This window comes from Panicum virgatum, chromosome 4K, assembly GCF_016808335.1.
Source record: "Panicum virgatum strain AP13 chromosome 4K, P.virgatum_v5, whole genome shotgun sequence".
NCBI lineage: Eukaryota > Viridiplantae > Streptophyta > Magnoliopsida > Poales > Poaceae > Panicum > Panicum virgatum.
Genome location: NC_053139.1, coordinates 61,579 through 83,002, shown reverse-complemented (window position 1 = coordinate 83,002; position 21,424 = coordinate 61,579). Strand labels below are relative to the sequence as shown.

Genomic DNA, 21,424 nt, shown 5'->3' with positions numbered 1-21,424 from the left:
ATAGTACCAGCGCTTTAAGCATTTGGCTAGCTGTGCATCACCGGGGTGATACCTTTTTGCTCGAGTTCTGCTTCTCTCCTGGCTCACTCCTCAACACGTGCTTTGTAACCACCCGGGCCGAGTGAGTGGTGATATTCTTTTTTTCAGCACTCGCCTTGTTTATGGACGAACGTGCAAGTGCGTCTTTTGATTGCCTGTAACATATGAGCTCATCCCAGTGGTCCCTGTACTTTGGGAAGTTGTCAAAGTTGGGCACCTTTCCATGCTTTTTGAAGGCATCATATATGTTCTTCTTATGTGTCCAAAATTGCTTCCCCATCTTCTTTATAGCCCAATGTTTAACCTTTTCCTCATGTTCTTCAGGGATGCTAAACTTCACAGTGTCCCATACCTGTCCTTTTCAGTTTTTGGAAGTGCGTGTGGATCATTAGTACAACTGGGCCTCCATGTCCTTAAGCTGATGGGCACATTATCCCTAACAACATAGTCACAGTAGTTCACAAACTTAGTTGCGGCTTCGGCCGGTTCGAGTGGTGACCCATCTGGTTCCACATCTTCGATAATGTACCTTCCCTCAAAGTTCTTCAAGCCAGTTGGACCTCTACCGCCCTTTGATCGCGTCTTCGAACCAGAGGCGGATTGCTAACAAACAAAAAAACAAAACAAAATTATTACTACACACGCATGTTGAGTTCACGAATAGGATCGGTAGATTTATTTACGTCGTTATGATCACCGGTGTCTTCGTTGACATTGTCCAAAGGGAGAATGTCACCGGCCCCAAGGTTGAGGTTTACATCAGTGTCGTGGCTATCCTCTTCCGTGCCTTGTCTAATCATCTGATGAATAATATCCTCTTCATCACGACCATCCATTTTTCTACTTTTCATATGCATAAATAATACTATTACACTAAATTACACAAATAGATTGCATAAATAATTAAAAACACATAACAAAGTACATAACACCGGTGTCTTCGTTTGCAATAGATGTCATTACAGTTTTAGTACATAAATAGTCATGTTAGGCCTTCATCATGCTAATGAGGAGAAAAACTATTACAAATAACTGAATAATAATTAGTACATCCTTCCAATACATGGATACAATCTCTTTAGAACGTTTTTGATCATTTTCTGGAATGATCATGTGTTGTGAAGGCCCCTGGTCTTCACCTATCATGGTAGACTCAAATGCTAGGATAGCTTCTTTCTCAGTTTTGAACTTCTTGTATGATGTCTTTTTAAAACCAATCACTTGATCATGGCACTTAGACCATTCAGCATACACCCCTGGCTTGAGGCCAAAACTACATACCAAGCCATGACCTAATTACATAAAAGTCTTTAAATCAGGATAAATTTTTATAATGTTCTCTAACAAAACTAGTAACTTTACCATTGACAATAATTTAACATGCATGATGTAGTTTTCTAATGAATCAAGATGATAATAACAACAAAAAATGAACATAGCTAATTAAAGAGCCAAAACTGCATCATGCATAACTATAACATGTACTATAAAATGGATTTCAGATATGACATTTTCAGTTATAGCCCAAAACTGATTTCAGATATAACTAATAATCACTAATTAAGGTCAAGAAAACAACCACAAAAAGCTGAGCACATCCTAGGCAACAGCAGATTAACATAGCTAATTAAGCCTTGCAATAGCAGTTATCATAGCTAATTAACAAGCAAAGCCTTCTGTCCAACCTTGCCTACCGGTGTGGACGGGGGGACAGGGCACCGGCGGCGGTGACAGTGTGGACAGCGCGACGGCAAGGCCGGGATGGGGAGGCTGCGGACGGGGCACCGATAGGGGCGACGGCGACGGCGTGACGGCGGGACCGAGACGGGGAGGCCGGGGACGGGGGGCCGGCGTCGGCGATGGCATGACGGCGACAGCGCGACGGCGGGTTTGGGACGGGGAGGCCAGGGACGGGGCGCCGGCGACGGTGACGGCGTGACGGTGACGGCAGGACCGAGACGGGGAGGCCGGGGACGGGGCGCCGATGGCAGGGTGGTGATTGCGTGACGGCGACGGCGCGACGGCTGGACCAGGACGGGGAGGACGGGGACGGGGTGCCAGTGGCGCGGCGGGGATGGTGTGACAGTGACGGCGGGACCGTGACCGGGTGGCCAGGGACGGGGCGACGGCGGCCCGACGGTGTGGACGGGAACGGGGCGGCGGAGGCGACGAGCGGTGAGCGGTGGGGGTGAAGGGACGAAATGAGCGAAATGTGCGCGCGAAAACTCAAGTCCCCGAAATGTAACTGGTGGGAGGGGCCTTTAGTCTTGGTTATTGGCTAAAACTGGGACTGAAACACTTTTAGTCCCAGTTGATGCTGCAAACCAGGACTAAAGATGACCTTTAGTCCCGATTTGTACTACCAATCGGGACTAAAGGCCAAACACCACCGCGCGCGGAGAGATTCAGTCCCCGCGACCAGGGGCTGGATATTTAGTCCCTGTTGGAAATACAAACCGGGACTAAAGATGTTATGTCCCGGTTGTGGTTACCAGTCGTGACTAAACTAGCGCATGGGCCACGCCCGTTAGTAGCTGTGGGGAGGAGAAGAAAAACAAAATAATCCCTCCCTTCTGACCAGATTTCAACCCTCAGTTTGAATTCGATTATTGACCAATTTAGAAGCTGATTTAGACAAAGTCGTAATTGATAAAGTTGTAGTGAATTTCAATATCTACAGGTTTCATAACTACACCTTCCCCTGGTTCTGTTCAATATCACTTATAATTCAACTTTATGGACTGATAAATATGTTAGACTCAATAATGCATTGCGCTGTTGGCTTTTACCGTCGCTATAGATTCTCGTCTCCCATGAGTGCATGTGCATGTGCACTTTTAGTCTCGGTTGTTCTATACAATCGGGACTAAAGGTGCATGTGTCGGTACCTCTTTGGCTATAAATAGCACCTCAAACTCTAAGCCCATCGCACTGAGAGTCCATAGAACGAACTTCTGAGAGGCACATTGATGGGAAGCTGCTGCACCACCTCCTGTGGATCGTGCCGTAAGAGGTGGTATAGCAGCTTCCCGGCAACACGCGTCTCTACTCGGGGTCCCCCTAGCTGTGAGAGGTGCTTTGCTTTATTTTTGTCTTCTAAGCCCCAAAAATACGTGTTATTGTAAAAATAATTATTTTATTTTCATGTTAAGCATTCTATTTTTTGTCATGCTTTAGGTTATTGTAAGAATATTTATGTTATTTTCATGTTAAGGCCCAGAAATTCGTCATGAAAGTTCTGAGAGGCACGTTGACGGGAAGCTGCTGGACAACCTCCTGCAGATCGTGCCATAGGAGGTTGTTTAGCAGCTTCCCGGCAACGCGCGTCTATACTTGGAGCCCCCCAGCCGTGAGAGGTGATTTGCTTTATTTTTGTCTTCTAAGCCCTAGAAATTCGTCATGAAAATTCTGAGAGGCACTTTGACGGGAAGTTGCTGGACCACCTCCTGTGGATCGTGCCGTAGGAGGTGGTTCAGCAGCTTCCCGGCAATACGCGTCTCAACTCGGAGCCCCCCAGCTGTAAGAGGTGATTTGCTTTATTTTTTCTTCTAAGCCCTAGAAATTTGTGTTATTCTAATTTTTTTATTTTCATGTTAAGCATGGCTATGTTAATTATATCAAGATGTTCATTTCTATTTTTTCATGCTTTAGGTTATTTTTGGAATATTTATGTATTTTTCATGTTAAGCATGGTTCTATGTTAATTATATCAGAATGTATAGTTCTAATTTTTTGGTCTAATAGATGTTTTCTATCTCTCCACATGTCATCCCATCAATCTCCTCTCTCTCTCTCTCTCTCTATGATCTCATAAATTGAAGAACATGTATATGATCTATTTCAAATAAGCCACAAAGTATATATAGAGAAAGTAAAATGCGAGAAGATTAATAAGTGTTTAACCTTGTAGAACTCCTGGATGCCTGAAATCTTGAGAAAATTAAAAAATTGGGCAGCACCTCCTTAGATTAAAAAATTGGATAGCTCCAAGAACAGGTAGCTCTGTTCATGGCTCAGGCTGGAGGAGGACACTACAAAAAATCTGTTGATCCATGACGATTGAATTTCGTCATAGATCACTGAAAACCGTCATAAAACAGTATCTATGACGATCTCAAATAACGTCATGTATTGAGCGTCACAGATCACACCTCGTGACGTTCCTTAAATTTTCGTCATAAATTGCTTGATCCATGACGTTTTAAAACCGTCATGGAATGTCCCCGGGCCCCCGAAGCCCAACCCAAGCCCGTTTTCTATGACGAAAATTAACGTCACGAACAGTATAAGTTTCGTCACAGATTTAATTGCCATGTCACACAATGGTGACATGAAGAATGACGTGGCTGTTGACTTGACGATGACGTGGATAGCAATGATGACATGGCTGCTGACATGGCAATGATGTGGACAGTGACGTGGCAATCGTACGTGATGTGGCTAGTGACATCAGCAGTACAGCCCACAAGTGGATGGGCCCAATTCAGAGTGGGACACCAAATTGGGCCTAATTTCAATCCTTCTATTAGAATAGTCATTACAACCCAGAATATATATACCAAAATTGTAAGACCATTTACCACAGCATCAAATCAAATACAATATCGTATGATTTACATTGAGAAGCACCTCAAAATTTACATGCAAGTTACATTCATCTTGCATCAAAAGCAACACTAGAAACAAAAACATCAAATATTCCAGCATTTGCCTTCAAATTTCCAATCTCTTCTCACTGTTTGTTCCTTCTACCATTTCATCCTAACATGAAAAGCGCACATTGTCAAATATTAATTAGAGGACAATATTTGTATTTGTGATGGTTACTACTGAAACTAGCAGAAATTCACATTGACAAATATTAATCAGAGGGATATTTGTGATGGAAATTACTGATACTAGCACGAACTGGTTCAATTATAACAATGGAATTAATGTTGTAGACTTAATTAAAATACTACGCTCGACAATTGACACTAGTGATAAAAAGTAATCAATTAGGACATGCAAACCAAATGTTCTAGCACCAAATGAGACCAGCTACACAGGGTACTGCTACATCTATAAATAATCAGAGCTGTGTTCAATCAAGCATGCATGACAGGATGAGCATCACAATTAAATTGACTGCAAACCAGTAGCAGTGTAGTCTTTTCTTTGTGTTAAAAGCTAAGTATGGCACTAGGAATTATGTGGCACTGAATTGAGCAATGAGCAATCAGACTACTCAAATTGATAGAGGCGTTTCAAAGACATTGCAATCAAATTGTTGAACTACTGCTCACCTAAAAGTAGAGTCTGGGCTTTTTCCTGGGCTTCTGCACCACGCCAAAACAATTACCTGTATCCAAGAGAAGAGAAGAAGTTGCAGGCACTGACAGCTAGTTGAAAGCGAACTGAGCTGCTAAAAAATCAAGCAAAGTAACTTCGATTAGAGTTAAAGATTCCATATTAACCTGGCCACGGATCCCAGCAATATGGAGCTTTAGCCTATATATCCCTGCTGGTACCTGTAGACCACATTGCTTGCACTTGATCAGCATATCAAATTGCAGAGAGCACTAGCAGTAGCAGATCAAATAAATAGATGATACATATGGATTTACAATATCTCATGACTACACATTAAAAGATATCACATAGGTAAAGAGGCCCAAAAAGGATAAGACATTGGGCAAATCTTAGTGACAAGCAAACTGCAATATGACTCTTTACTTTAATTGGAGAATGTAAGCATGCTTGCCTAATAAATCATTTCTCCTCTCTTAGAAATCAGATGTCGATAGTAAATTGATCCAAGTTCAACAATCATGTGGACTGCATTTCATTTGCATACTAAACTTAGAAGATATGTGCAAACTGTAAACACTACATGTATGCAATTTCACGTGTAATACAAGCTCGAGCATATCATGTTAATACTGTTTGCATGATTGCTGACATACTATTGTACTTGAAAGCATAGAGCTGCATAAAAACAAGGAGCTCCCCAATTCATAGATGTAGCAATGCAAAGTTATATATTAAGGAGCAATTTCCTTATCATATATTAAGGATTTATACAACAAATTGCACATGAGTTCTTTGCATTGTACATCATAGCCAATTAGCTATATTGCAATCAGTTAACTAATCTGTACAAGGAGCAAATAGCCATAGCCATATACCATTCAGAGCTTAAAAGATGGAACTTGCAGCTCAATTTACATACTCATTTTAATGTAAGTTGAATTGTCCTAGTTACCATATCTGGGTGGACCATCATAGGCACAGAGCCGCAAACAAAAAGGAACGGTTAGAGGCTTCAAGGGACAGGGTCAACTCAAATTAGAATACCCACAGGGTAGTATCTTCTATCAATATGCATTGTGCATCATTTTGTTATAACAAAATTCAAATCATACATAATTCTGCTTTGCTCAAAGGCTTATTTAATTTCATATTTGACAGATAAAGTTTGGCATTAGAAACCTGTAAACCTATCTAAATTATTTGCAGAAACATGCACAAGATTCTTTGGGGGCAAAACATTCTAACCTCAAATGCTTTCACAAAAGCAAGATGGCATTCATCCAACACAAAACGTGCTGCAGGCTCCCACCTCCTCGACGGCCGCAACCTGCTTCCCCATGGGTGAGTCGCGCGCACCGTGGCCCCCCTGCCGCACGTCGAGCAGGCCGGCCGACATGCAGGCCCCGTGCGTGTCAAGAGCGGCACGCCCACAGACCGGGCCACCGCGCCGGCTACGCCGCGCGTCGAGGGCCACGCCGCGCCGGAGGAGGAAGGAGCTCACGCGGGGGGAGAGAGCCACCGGAGAGGGAGATCTCCCTATCCGCAGAGCTCGACCTCCACGCCCATACGGCCGGCCCGCGCAGAGCTCGCGCAGCGCTCGCCACGAGCAGATCTGAGGTGGGGAGGGGGAAAGGAAGGGAGAGAGGAGGGTCTGAGAGGGAGTGGAGGCGCCGCCGCTAGGGTTAGCGAACACATGAGAATTAGGGGCATTGGGGGATCTGAGGGGGTGGGGAGAGAGGCCGCGGTCGAGCGGCGGCTCCAGCACGGGAGGACGCCGGCTCACGCGCGGGAGCGGGCGCAGGCGCTCGCCATGAGCAGATCTGAGGTCGGGAGGGGGAAAGGAAGGGAGAGAGGAGGGTCTGAGAGGGAGTGGAGGTGCCGCCGCTAGGGTTAGCGAACACAGGAGAATTAGGGGCATTGGGGGATCTGAGGGGGTGGGGAGAGAGGCCGCGGTCGAGCGGCGGCTCCGGAGCGGGAGGACGCCGGCTCATGCGCGGGCGCGGACGCAGGCGCCGGCGCCGGCACGAGGAGGCCAGGGAGGAGGAGGCCACCAGAGGATCTGAGGGGGTGGGGAGGGACGAGAGAGAGAGAGGGGGGGTGTGGACTGCAGCAGCGCAGGAGAAAGGAGGCGGGCAGGCAGGGGTGCAGGGAATGGAGGAGCTAGGGTTTGTGTTGAGCGCAATTTTATATCCATGGAATCTGATTAGAGCCATCGGATCGGCGATGAACGGACTGAAATAGTTGGGCCATTTGGACTGAGATGGGCCTTCTTTCATGCATTCTCTGTTTAACTTTTTTTTCTTTTTTATTTTATTGTACCATTGTAAAGTAACATATAAAAATAATTATTTTATATATACCAATACATTTTTAATATGTAATAGACTACATATAAGATATCTTGTAAAAGTTTCAAAATTTTTTGAACTGGTTTACTATTTTAAGTACTTTAAATGAATATCTTTGTGGTTATTGAAAATGATCACAATTTGAATTACATGCATCTCAAATAGTATTTAAAAACTCCCAAAAAAATAATTCAAGGAAGTTTGATCCATTGTAGCTCATATACTAAAAAAAGATAAAAGTTTCTAATGTTTGCTAGGGATAATTCAAACTTCTACTTGCAATCGTAATATAAAATATTGATAATAATACATAAAACTTATTCGAAAATTCTGGAAATCTCCATAGAATCTTTTGATGAATGTATAATCCTGAAATAAAATTTTCATTGGAATTTAAGATATTTGAACTATACATTGTTCATAAAGGATACATCTCTCACATAGTTTCTTGTAATTCAAGTCAACACATTGAGATTTGAATACCTCATAACATGTTCGAACATGTATGCACCTCAAATTTGGACACCACCTTATGTTGACAATAACATTGAAACATATCAAGTTATATTAGCAATTGTTATGCTAAAACATGATTTTCAATTCTCTATGCGGTTGGAATAAAACATGTCATACAAAAACAATCAAGATATAGCAATTAACATATAAATAAAAGCCAAAAAACAACAGATCCTGATTTTATAAAAATTCAGAAAAATAAACCATCAAATTCGGAGTTCATATGAGGAATAAATAAACCATCAAAATAAACCAAAAAGAAAAAGATGAATCACACATCTGTTCTTCATTATAGGGCCACGTCACAAGAATAATATAAAAGTATTATTGCCCAACATAATCACAAACCTAGGTGCGGTGCATTGGTAAGGTACCCAGGTCTTATCGCCATGGCCCGGGTTCGAACCCTCGTTACTCTACGAACCTCTTTTTTATACAAATTATTAAAACATGAGATTTTAGTGTATAAATAAAGTGATACTAGCCATCATCTCAACAGAAGGTGTAGAGCAGTTGGTAGGGCTTGAGCTTCTTATCTTGAAGACCAGGGTTCTATGCGCTATAAGCGCATGTTACTTTTTATTTTTCCAAATTAAAGCACGAAGATTAGTATATAAAGGATAATACCAAAACTATTTGCTGATGAAGGTGTAGAATAGTGGTATGGTGCGGCAGCATGGTTTTTGGTGACCAAGGTTCGAATGCTCCATTCCTTCTTTTTTAACCCAAAATTTTTTATCGTTATTTTTTTGGTGAACAGCCTTTTTGGTTTTCTTATCACCAATTCTGCGGGAGTATTTTTTTTCTTCCATCACACGCAAATAAAGGCAACTTATTTTTTCTTATTTCCTACCTTGCACAACACCCACATTTCTTAAGAAGAAGTAATGCATCTTATTTTCTTTAAAGTAAGCCACATATTTGTTTTGTCAAATTTGTGGTTGAGCATAGTATCAAATCCACACACAAAACAAAGGCAACTTATTTTTTCTCACTAACACAAAATGATGAATGTCAAAACATATAGTTAAAATAACTATGACGATTTCTATGACATTAATGTTAAAACGTCATGTTTTGTATGCTCAATTATGACGAATTCAATAAAACATCATATTTTGTGGGCTCAATTATGACGAATTCAATAAAACGTCAAAAAGTTTTGGGCCTAAGGTCCATACATTCAAATTCGTCATAGATTGTGTGCAATTGTGACGCTCAACTAAAATGTCATAAAATTTTCGTCATAGATCACCACATTTCTTGTAGTGGGAAGAAGGGTAATAAATACCCTCTGCTAATGGTCCTGGTTTGTATAAAAAACCGGAACTAAAAGGGATTCAGTCCCAGTTAGTAAAACCAACCGGGTCTACATTGCCCTGCCAGGCCCACGCACACTGCGAGAATTAGTCCCGGTTTGTAACATCAAACGGGACTAAAGTCCTCAATGACGGCCCCACGCGGCTGTAATAGTCCTAGTTGTTGAAGAAATTGGGACTAATTCTTGAAACTAGGCCCCACACTGACGTATTAGTCGTGGTTATAATACCCAACCGGGACTAAAGCTCCCCTGACCGTTGAAACCTAAATTTTGAGACACTCATTTTCAAGAATGAGACAAACACAAGAACACAATCGATTCACAGAATTCACACAATCGATGTAACACAAGATTTAGCACAAAGTTCACAGAAGAACACAAGATTTATCATAAATATATACATATAACACAAGATTTAGCACAAAGTTCATACATATATCCATCCTATAAAGGAACAATTGAATAAGGCTAATGCCACATCGCCAATCTTCCCCCGCTGAGGAGCCGCAGCTTCGTGCACCCGAAAAAACATATCCACGATTTTCACTCTATGAAGATCTATGGCTCACGTCGCTTCTTACTGGGCTTCAACGCCATCCGACGGCTCAGATCATGCAGCTTCAACGCGTTGAAGCCTCACCAGCGCGCTCCACTCCGCCAGGCTTTGATTCCCACAGGCAGCAGTTTTTGCCGAGAACAAAAAAACCCAGTGTGCCTCTCCCTCCCCAACCCTAGCGCGCCTCGCGCCGGCCGCCGCCGCCGCCGCCACCACTCCCTCCCGATGTCCGAGTCCGCGGAGCCACGGAAGGGGTATGCCTGCTCACGTCCCGGTTCCCCGCCGCAGCGTCGGGGGCGGCGCTCTGGCCGACCAGGGACCCTCGCGGTGGTGGCTCTGGAGATCATCGCGTCCCCGTCTCCATCCCCATCCCCCGCAAGCCGGAGAGGGCGTTTCCGTCCTCACGCAAGACGGCCCGAGCGGCGGCCGCGCAGGAGCAGCACCCTCAGCTGATTCCTTCTCCCGCCTCCCACCCTTCCCTCGTTAGCAGTGCGGTTCTAGCTCGCTCCCTCTCCCTCCGACACTCGCTGGCCATAGATCGATGCTGCCGCCAAGGTTCTCTGAGACATTCTTCGTTCTGTCTGTAGCCTAATGATGTTGGTGAATGCATGTTTCAGGAACATAAGCACCAAGGGGAAGGTACCTCTGCATCGGCTGCAAAGAAATCACGCAAGCTTGGTATGATTTTTACACTTGGGGCCTGTTGGATTCCAACAAGACAGATCAAATTCACTAAAAATATTCTAGATTAGTCCTGGGTCTAATCCATTTAAATTTTTACTTCTGGATGAGTCATGGATCGAGCTTTTATCAAACCTTCAGTATGGTCATCCATTCACTATAACAGATTCATTTTTACTGTCAAAAACATGGTTCAATAACCTACTTTCTGTCTTTTATGTCATTAATCCCTGTCAAGCAGGTTTTTTAGATGTATAAAGGGGATCATATAATCTTTCACAATGCTGACTGAATCACACTTCTCAAAACAAAATTGCAGATGGAACTAAATTTGCTCGTAACTTCAGATTTTTGTTGTTATCAATACATCATTACCTATGAGATGTGGTTGATATTTAGGCTTTAAATCAACCTTCCTATCTAATGTTTGGTCCAGTTCAATACAAAATAGTTACATCTTCTTCCTCCATTTCTTACTGAACATTGTGCAGTTTTATATTATATGACAGATGCATGCTCTAACCTAACAGATGCATGCTCTAAACTAATTCTTCTTGCCCCTCTGCTACTCCTTATCATTTTATTTTTTCAGGCTATGAACAAGAGCTATCTGATGTGCTGCTGATTTGAAAGAAGCCTAAGGTTGAGGGTACACTTTTGCGTGGATCAGGTTTTGGAGAAGAAAAAGCTTCAGGTGATGTTTTTTCCTGGTTTCTGCTTGATCGAGATAGAAGATGCTAGCAGTAAGCAGTGTGCTATTGGATAAAAACAGAGCCAAGCAAAGAGCCAGGTTGCTTCTTGCTGTGTGCGTTTCTTGAGAGAGAATATAGCAGAAATGAGCTTCTCCATCACAACATGAAGAGCTGAGAAGGAAATTTGCTTCCTGCTATACAAGGTAGCTAGCTCCTATTTTTTTTGGATTTTTTACAGCTACAACATGGAGAGTTCCTAGGTTGCCAGCAATGCCTATGAATTGCCACGACACTGAATTTTGGCTATTTTTTTTATTCTAAATAAAAATAAAATTTTATATTGTTTTTTCTCCTTGTAACCTTGTATGTCTTGATAGGTTTCCTAAACTGCAAGGTTGTGACACTCAAATTGAGGGTTTGTTGCTAGAAAATAAATTGTGTCTTAGCCATTAGTTGCTCTGAAACTATTTAGCTTGCCTGCACCATATTGAGGGTAGGGCAGGTGCATTCACTTTTGAGAGTGACCATCTGTGAGCTATATTTTAGTTGTATCTCTGCTTGTGATTGAAATAATGACCTGAAGTGGATTTTAGGGTAGGGCAGGTGCATAGAGTTTCCAAACCTATGCTTATGAGTTCTTACTCTGATTCGTTGAATGGATCTGCAATAATAATGAAGGTAGTGAAGAATATATTGTGAACCACATTTCTCTTGATATATTGTATCATGTTTTTGGCCAGGATGTTTTTTTGTACAATTGACCATTGAAGTATTTTTTTATGCATGTTTCTTTTTGCATTACTACCGTGGCTTGCCTTGGAATTACGCCAACAATTGTAGGATTTGTTTGCTCTGGCCGCATAGTGCTTTTTGATATTTTGAAATATTGTCATTCTGAGTTTCTTTCCTTGAAATTTGTTGATCAGGATATTCTCTTGTTAGTTTAACTCATTTCATTTGATACCCTCTGATTCTTGACTTTATGAAATTAAACAGGACATTCTCTTGGCTTTTAACTTATGAAATAGGATTTTGAGTGCAATAGTTTCGCAGGTTAACCAGGTAAAAAAGATAAGCTTGCTGCCAAAAAAACACAATGCACACTTGTAGAAGAAAGATCTCTTGATTTTCTTTTAAGAATTTTTTTTTGCTGTGATCATTTGCCTGGCCATCTAGAGTCTCATCTGATGACAGTTGTGTATAAAATTCGAGCATTTTCTATACATTGGAAAAATTATAATATGAGAAGGTCTCTGTAGAATCACAATTCGCAGGTGGCCTTGACAAACTGTGCAGGTAGTTGAGGCATCATTATCTTGAATCTTCGAGAGTTTTGTATGTTCCTTATGAAAAAAAATGAGTTCAGTACTTCTTTGCTATTGGTGGTCTATTAGTGTGCCAATATCATCACTATGGGTTTTGAAGTTGTCTGTATGATCAGTGAAGGTATGTGGTTTTTCATTGATATACCTGATTCGGTGAAGGTAAGTAATACTTCCAACTTTGTGCACTACTCACTGTTTCTGAAGTTGGGGCCACCTAGCCCATCATATGTGGCTCTTTATCTTGACTCTCATGCTTAGCATTTAATTGCCTATGTCTCTCATAATCAGTAATTGGACACTAGGCACCACTGTTGTTCGGCTAGCTCTTTTTTTTCTTCTGAAATATATCACCATTGGTGTTCTACATGCATGTGAATACATGGTTTATTCCTTCAGGTTTGGAATATGCAAACAGCAGCAGAAATGAATCTTACTGGATCAAGTGGGAAAGTCTATGCACTCGTTGTTGCCACTGAGTTAATCTTTGCTGCAACACAGGTAAGCTTTCATCTTTTTTATTATACTATTATGTTCTCATGTTTCTTATATTATACTATTATGTTCTCATGTTTCTTATATTAACCAAGTATATTCACAGCCCATTGTTATTCTCTATTGGCCAAACATACATGTTATGGAGTTTTTTTTGTCTGACTTTAATTCAGAGGGGTAAGATAGCGAGGCTCTAAAATCTCACTATTTGAATAACCCTCTTTAGGGTTTGTACACAGAGGACGAGTAACTGCATAAAATGGAAGGGGAACTTAAAGCAAGGCTGCATAGAATGCTTACTAAAAGGTAGGGTGGCTGCTCAATGATATTCACCATCCTTTTCAGCTTCTTTTTTCATGCAGTGCTTGTCTCTTTATGGCTAGCATTGAATCGATGTTTCAAGAATCATTGTTTCATCAAAGAAAACAAAAGATATTGCCTTGGTTTTCGATTCACAGGGGTTATGTATTCAAATTTCAACCAAGCAGTTAGAGTCTGGTGATGCAGGTCAGCATGTACGTCACCATGTATGATTCAGATCAAATGGAACCAAGCAGTTCAGAAAGAGATTGAGATTAAAAGTCCAGGAAGGCATGTTCATCTACTGATAGGTGGCATGATTATTTGTAAATTTCTAGCTACTCAAGCTAGCCTGCTAAAGAAGGCACAGAACAAAACGTAGAAATGCCAATGATCAAGCCCATGTCAATGGTTCAATGTATTGGTTGCTTCTTCTTGAATATTTGTCCAATTATAAACATTTTAGTTGAGTTTTAGAAGTTCAGAAACATAAAATTGCATTGATCTTGTTGCTTAAATGTACCATTTTGTTTTATTTAGTGTATATTACTGTTACACATAAATATTACATGTGTTGTTTTTTTATCCGTAGCGTTAGCACGGGCCAACTTACTAATTAACACATAATACTTCTAATTTCTACTCCTCCTAGCACCTCCCAATCGATCTCATTATCATCATCGTCGGAGGAGATGATGATGACAGGTGGCGCCAGCGCCGGTGCCCCATGGCCGGCGATGTAGTCGACAATGGCGACCACGGCGGTGACATCACGTTTGGTCGGGGTCGAGGTGACGGATGGGGCAGCGATGGCAGACGGACCGGCAACGGATGGGATGGCGACGGACGGGCCGGCGACGGCGGCGACGATGGTTTTTTTTTTTTGAAAGCAAGTCGGGTGGGGGGGGGGGGGGCGGGTGCCCCACCTTCCATTTCATTCATGCAAACTATGGAGCATCTAAGTTAGGTGCTCGCATCATAGTTCGTGGTACATAGAAGGAGATATTCCAGCCACCGTGAGAGAGCACGGTGGGCCTCTTTTTTATATCTCAGAGCCCAAACATCTAAATCTTCACGTGTTTTGGTTAGGATGATCCTAGCGTCGGAGCTTTCGCCTCGCAATACATCATTGTTGCGGGCTTCCCACATTCTCCAAAGAATAGCACAAAGAACATCCGGCCATAAGTTTTTGTCGAGATGTGCAGGGACCGAAGAACTCCAAGTGCTCTCTGCTGCATCCAAGCTTGGAGCGACATGCAAGGAGTCCCAAATCCTTTTGCTGACCGGACACTCAAGGAAGACATGTCTCCGGTCTTCAGAGGGCGCACCACACCTGCTGCAAACCGATTCAGAAACTACACACTTACGGAGCAGATTAGCCTTAGTGCTCAGTCTATTTCTGCAAAACAGCCAGGCAAAGATCTTGACTTTATTTGGAACCCTTGTCCCCCAAATCACCGGCGCATTCTCATCAGTCTGGGATGGTGGTCGCAGCATCTCGTAGACATCCTTGGTCCTGAAGGCTCCGCTGGTGGTCGTAATCCTCCGATCATCCATGTCACCTGTCAGCTGAACCTGGTAGAGTAGTGGTAGAAGCCTCGACAGTTCTTCCGCTGCAATAGAGGTCAGACGGGGACACAAATGCATTTCAAAATTATGCTGAAAAACATACTGCACCGAAACGTTGGGCCTAGTAGAGTGAGAGAAGAGACCGAGGTAGTCAAGGTAGAGGGGGCGGTACCTAGCTAGGTATCACGCCAGAAGGAAGTATTCGCGCCATTGCCAACAGAGACGGTAGTGCAAGAACGGTAGATGTCAAGGTGGTCGTTTATGATGTTCCAGATGTAGGAATCATTTTTAGTCGGCATGCCATTCTCGGGGGATGACTCATGACAAATCCATGATTTCCAACTAGGAGGATCCCTGCTCAAGAAACGATCAGCAAAGCGAAGCGGGAGGCAAACATTTTGTGTTTGTAGGTCTTTTAGGCCTAACCCTCCTGCCTTTTTCTGCTTGCAAACATCAGACCATGCCACCAAGCATTTAGAGCCGTGACACAGATCATCACCGGTCCAGAAGAAAGCACAACGCTTGGACTCTATCTTGTTGAGAACCGTTTTAGGGATTTTCATGGCTGCCATATAATGGAGAGGAAGGGAACTTAGAATCGAGGAGATTAACACGAGGCGCCCAGCTCTAGAGAGGAGAGTGGCCTTCCAGCCGGCAAGGTATTTGTCACAAGAAGCGATCAAAGGTGCGAAGTTGAGAACAGAAAGTTTAGAAGGGGTTAGGGGGAGGCCAAGGTAAGTTTGAGGAAAAGAGGAAACTGGAGCACCGAAGATGTTCGCATATCGGGCCGCATCAATTTCATGAATGCCAATAGGCAGGAATGTTGTCTTGTGAAAGTTAATATGCAGACCAGTAGCTTCAGCAAAGATATCAAGTGCATGCTTGACTTGCCGCACACATTGCTCGCTAGCACGAATGAAGATGAGAGTGTCGTTTGCATACTGAAGGATGGGGCACGTAGCATCCGGCAGAATGGGGTGTGTGACATCGTCAGGGAATGGAGCATTGTACAAAATTCCACGCAAAACATCGGTCACAATGAGAAAGAGGTAGGGGGACAAAGGATCGCCTTGGCGGAGGCCATTACGACAATTGATCCAACGACCGGGAATGCCATTCAAAAGGATAGCGGTTTTGCCGGTGGAAAGAAGGGCACTTACCCACTCCCTCCAGCGTTTAGGGAAACCCCGGCACTCAAGGATAGTATCGAGGCTATTCCAATTGACAGTGTCAAAGGCTTTGTGGAAGTCAATCTTAAGGATGATGGTGGGCAAATTGCGGCGGTAGCAGCAGTGTAGGAGGTCCATGGCATAGGCAAAGTTGTCTGCAATGTTCCTATGTTTCACGAAGCCACTTTGATCACAGCCCACAAGAAGAGGGATAAGTGGCTGGAGACGCCAGGTGAGGATTTTCGAGATGCATTTTACTGGGAAGTTTTGTAAGCAGATAGGACGAAAGTCTGCTGGAGAAGTTGCTGTGTCTTTCTTGGGGAGGAGACAAAAGTAGGAATGGTTAATCCTTTCAAGACCATCGCCACATCTGTAGAAGTGGTTAAGGAGATGGGTAATGGCTTCAAAGGTCGTCGACATAGTGGAGCGGTAGAAGCCGGACCCAAAGCCATCAGGCCCAGGGCTAGCGTTAACGTCCATGCTTTTGATGGCAAGCAGGAGCTCCTCCTTGGAGAAAGGTTTGTCAATGTCACAAAGAGCAGGGACCGGGCCCTGGTAGATGTCACCGATAGAAAAGTGCCAAAATGTAGGGCGACTGACTCCCAGAAGGTTGTTGTGGAAATCAAAGAGGACATCCGCTTTCTGGTCATGAGCAGAGAACGAGACACCATTGCACACCAAGGCCTGGATTTTGTTGCAACGCATCCTGTGGGAAGCACAGGCATGGAAGTACCTGCAGTTTTCGTCGCCCTCAAGGGCGTGCCGTTGTTTACTATGCTGCTTCCAAAAAACGGATTTTTCCTTCATCGTCCGCACCAGAACATTGGTGATAATGCCCCGGAGAGAAAGTTCATGGGGGAGAAGATCACGGCACTCCTCAACGTGGTCCAGCAGTTTCAGGACAATTTTGCAATCCTTTTCATGCTGCGCCCAGGTCCCTGACTTCCTGCTCCACCGACGCAGGCACTTCCTGGTACGTTTAAGGCGGATGACAAGGGATTCATATGCATTAGAGGGTGGGTGAGGTAGATTCCAAGAGATGGCCACAAGAGAACCGAACTCTGGCCGAAGCCTCCACGAGTTTTCGAAACAAAAGACAGTGGATTTAGGTATGCTGGAAGAGAAAGAGACGATGAGCGGGATGTGATCCGAAGTGGCGCGCGTGAGGGAGGAAAGGTTAGAATTTGGGAGAATGGCATCCCAGCCAAGGTTTATAAAAGCCCGATCCAGGCGTTCAAGGGTTGGGTTCGATCTCTTATTGGACCACGTGAAGCGAAGGTCCAGCAAAGGTAGTTCAATGAGCGAGAGATCGTTTATAGCGCTGTTGAACGCGTCAGCTTCGTGTGCATGGAAGTTATCATTATTTTTCTCGTGGGGGTAGCGGATCATGTTGAAGTCCCCACTAAGCAACCAAGGAACATCATGAGGAGGAGCAATGTCGTGGAGGAGCTGGAGGAATTCCCGTCGCATGTTCGCGTGAGCGGGAGCGTAAATGTTGGTCACACAGAACGAGAGATCAGTAGCAGTCGAAGTAAAGTGAGTAGTCAAGGAGTAGGCGGTGGAAGAAGAGGATGAACAGCTGAAGTGTCTGGACGACCAGGCCGTGATCATGCCACCAGAAGACCCTTCGGAAGGGACATGCACGTTCTGGTCGAGAGACCGAGGAAGGAAGGAGAGGAGCTTGCGTTGATCAGGGTTCGCGAGTTTGGATTCTTGAAGCAGGGCAAAGTGAGGGGAGGCATCGAGGAGCTCGGACAGAACAAGCTTGCACTTCTCAGCGTCACCCAGACCTCTCACGTTCCAGGAGCAAAGCTTGGAAGTGGTACTCATGCAAGAGGCAAAAGGCACCAGTAAAAGAGGCAACGCAAGTATGGGAAAACAAGCACTAAAGCAATAGGATTACAACCACACTGATAGTCTCTGTTGTCCATGACAACACGATCAAGCTCGCAAGCACGGACATAATTACAAGAATTCAAACGAGGAGAGGCAAGTGCACAAGCTCCAGTGACTAGAGGGCTTCGCTGTGCAACATAGGCATGAGCAAAAGTAGCGTCGCGACCGAGACGCATGGATTTACAAAGGAGAGGCAAAGAGGGGATGTCACGACGATCCGACAGACAACTTCCAAGGTGCTGCGCCAGGACATCAAAAGCAAAAGACGCGCAGCAGCCGGCAAGGTGTGGTTCGATCATCCGCAAGTGGACGGCCCCGTTGTCGCACCACGGAGGAGGATGATCTCCTCGTCAGAGGCACCACAGGCAGCAGCCACCTCTTTAAGAGCTCCCTCATCATCTGATAGCGAAGACGGATTAGTAAGAAGTTTAGTTTTTTGGAGGGCAGAAATGAGTCTTTTAGAGGCACCTTCGAAGTCGACCAGCTCAGCCTGGACGCGAGAAGCGCGCTCGACAGGAAGTTCAAAGGTAGCCCGCTCCTTTGCACAGAGATGGGAGCTGCGGTGGCCGTTGAAGGCATTGTCCATGGACTTCTTGTGCCGAACACGGCGTTTGCGGACCACGCTCTCGTGTTCCTCATCAGACTGAGCTCCCACCGTGAAAGAAGGTGTCTCCAAGACCGCAGGGGCACCCTGAGTCGACGGCCCAGAGTTGATGTCGAGGGTAGCCGTCAGGTCGCTAATCCCACCTTCGGCCGCGACGTCAGCTCTCGAAGGAGAGCCCTGCACCTCCGCGGGCGGCCCACCCATGCCATACCTGGGGAGCACCAGCATAGTGTTGGGTTGCATGCTGGCATGGGGATAGTAGGGGGTGGCATGGTGAGTAGCTGCAGGGCACATGGGAGGAGTGGCGTCGGCGAGCTCGCATTCCAGGTAGACCGACTCGGTCCCAGGAGCATGGTTGTCGGCATTGTCGGGAGCAGACGGAGTGGGGTTGGGGTTAGGGTTCTGATGGTACGGGGGAGGTGAGCGGACTGGAAACTGGGATGAGACATTTGCATTACCCCGGGCGCCAAAGGTGGGAGGTGGAGTGAAGCGGAAGTTGGCGAACTCGCGGCCGGCGCGTTCCGACCAGAAGCGGATGGGGTGGAGCTTGGTGATGGTCGCCGGACCACCGTGGTTGCGGATGAGGAGCTTCGCCGGGATGTCGTCCTTCCTATCAATCTGCATCACCGAGTGCATGGAGGTATAGTCCCCACCAGACGTGCACAACGGGTCTATGCAGCAGACGTTGCCGACCTTGTTCAGGATCGGCACTACCCGGTGCGGCTTCCAATGCTCGAACGGGAAGTCCTCAGCCGCCACCTCCGCATACAGGCAGTAGTCCGCGATGAAGCGGTTCTCCGCCTCCTCGTGCCGCACGAGTTTGATGACATTGTCATCGTAGTGGATCGGCGACATGCCCACCACATGCTCCCGCTCCGCCACAGAGTCGAACACCATGACGCCCACCCCGCGCGAGGCCGCCGTGAAGCGGAACGCGGGAGCACCGCACCGGCACTCCATGGCTTCCCGGATGAACGGGAACAGGTTGTGGAGGTCGCGCTCGAGGTCGATGTAGGCAAAGACCTTGCTGTCCTCGTAGTCGCCATCATCCGTGTGCACCTCCACCAGGTCGAGGAGCGGGTGCCAAGACGATGAACCCTCGCCACCCATGGACGCCGGGGATGGAGGTGGTGGCGCAGGAGGAGAGCGCGCTCGAACACCCCCGCGAGGGTGCATGGAGCGAGCGCGGCTCGCGGCATCTCCGATCATAGTGGCGCGCTGGGGAGAGTGCTCGTGGGAAGGAGGTTGGGTGCGGTAGCTACCAAGGGATGCAGAAGAGCTGGAGTTGGAGGAAGGCATGGCACTGATCAGCTTCTTGCACTCGTGGCTTTGGTGGCCGAAACAGTAGCACAACTTGCACTTCACAGGGTCGCGGCAAGAGGAGACCAGATGATCCTTGGCCAGGCATCTATAACACAAGGCGCTCTTCTTGGAGGGGGACGAGAGTTTCGATGGAGGTGGTGGAGACGTGCGAACGCGAGCCCATGCATGGGAGGCATACGTGGAGGAAAATGGGCTGATAGCCGCCTATCTGCCAGTAGAGCGAGAGGCTAGGTGTTGCGACGTCGGCGCGTCCACAGAATCGCGGCTGATGAGCTGTCATCACGGGCATTCTCGACCTCAGAGGCTTGGCCGGCCGACGAGGCATTGCACCCAGTAGTGCCTCCAGTCAAATCGAAGTGCAGAGCCCCAGTTCTCACGATAGGAGGGGGAGAGTTAAGAGGAGGACATGACCTCTCGTTCGCCACGGGAGGATGAAATGCATATCCCGTAGGTGTGGCGTGAACGTTCTGACCAGGATGGACCTGGTCAAAGAGACCGTGTGAACCCACAGGGGAGTTCTCATGGCGCAAATGTTGACCATTGACCGGATGGTTTGGCGCGCCCGGAGTTTGAATTTGTGCAGCCTCGCCAGAGAACCGATCGGAGCTTTGGTGGGCGAGATTGGCAGCCTCATGATCGGCGTGGAAGAAGAAGATGATTCCATGGAGAGCAAAGACACCAATACGGAGGAGGTGGTTACGGACGGCGTCGGAGGAGACCGAGGTGGAGAAGAGGGAGCGGCGGCATTGTTGCACCTTAAACCGTTCAGGTGGAGCATAGAAATGGAAGTTCAGCGCCTCTGCAACAAAGGTCATGCTGCAGGGAACGCCATTGGTTTGGGTGATCCAAATTTCAAAGGTGCCAGACCAGAGGGAACTAATAGGCCAAACTACAACGCAGTAAAAGTTTTCCAAGACATAATTCTGAAAGCGCGTACCAGGTGTGTCTGAGTGTCGCCGAGATGTAGGGCTCGCCGGCGCGGCGACGGTGGTTGGAGATGGCATCACGGATGATATTGAAGCTCTGAGTGAAGCCGTACTTCTCGAGCCTCCACCAGCACCAATGCTCGATGTGGCGAGGATCCCTGAGCTTCAATGTTGCGACCTTCTCCTTTAGCGTGCGTGCTTTGTAGAATGTCGCTATGGCATCGGCTGGGTGGGGGCGGTGCTCCATTGAGGCGGTGGCAGGAGAGGAAGAGGAAGGGTGGCGTGACGGTGGCAACGAGGCCGGCAGGACTTAAATGGTTGGAAGGGGGTATTGGCAAAAAGCCTTCACGCCATTGTTTATTCTGGAAATATATT

General features: G+C 45.9%; 1 protein-coding gene and 1 long non-coding RNA gene across 15 annotated transcripts; one reads left to right on the top strand and one right to left on the bottom strand.

Annotated features, from left to right (window-relative positions):
- Positions 1-4,591: 4,591 nt before the first annotated feature.
- LOC120702305 lies at positions 4,592-5,417 on the bottom strand. Its single transcript, XR_005686331.1, has 2 exons — positions 5,325-5,417; positions 4,592-4,800 (listed from the first exon to the last, which is right to left on the bottom strand). It is a non-coding gene; the product is annotated as an uncharacterized LOC120702305 (long non-coding RNA).
- A 4,798-nt stretch (positions 5,418-10,215) lies between these two features.
- On the top strand, positions 10,216-14,073 carry LOC120702303 (zinc finger CCCH domain-containing protein 17-like). Of its 14 annotated transcripts, XR_005686324.1 has the most exons (8): positions 10,240-10,750; positions 11,346-11,447; positions 11,526-11,648; positions 12,039-12,123; positions 12,705-12,929; positions 13,167-13,268; positions 13,489-13,568; positions 13,721-14,073. XR_005686324.1 is itself a non-coding variant. In XM_039986025.1 (5 exons), the coding sequence occupies exons 2-5, from the start codon at positions 12,858-12,860 to the stop codon at positions 13,762-13,764; spliced, it is 285 nt and encodes a 94-aa protein (XP_039841959.1). In that variant the 5' UTR covers positions 11,655-12,123; positions 12,705-12,857; the 3' UTR covers positions 13,765-14,073. The 14 variants fall into 14 exon arrangements, 1 of the variants encoding a protein (XP_039841959.1); XR_005686329.1 differs by lacking the exon at positions 12,039-12,123 and having other exon boundaries at positions 10,224-10,750; positions 13,436-13,568; XR_005686323.1 differs by lacking the exon at positions 12,039-12,123 and having other exon boundaries at positions 10,248-10,750.
- Positions 14,074-21,424: the final 7,351 nt, after the last annotated feature.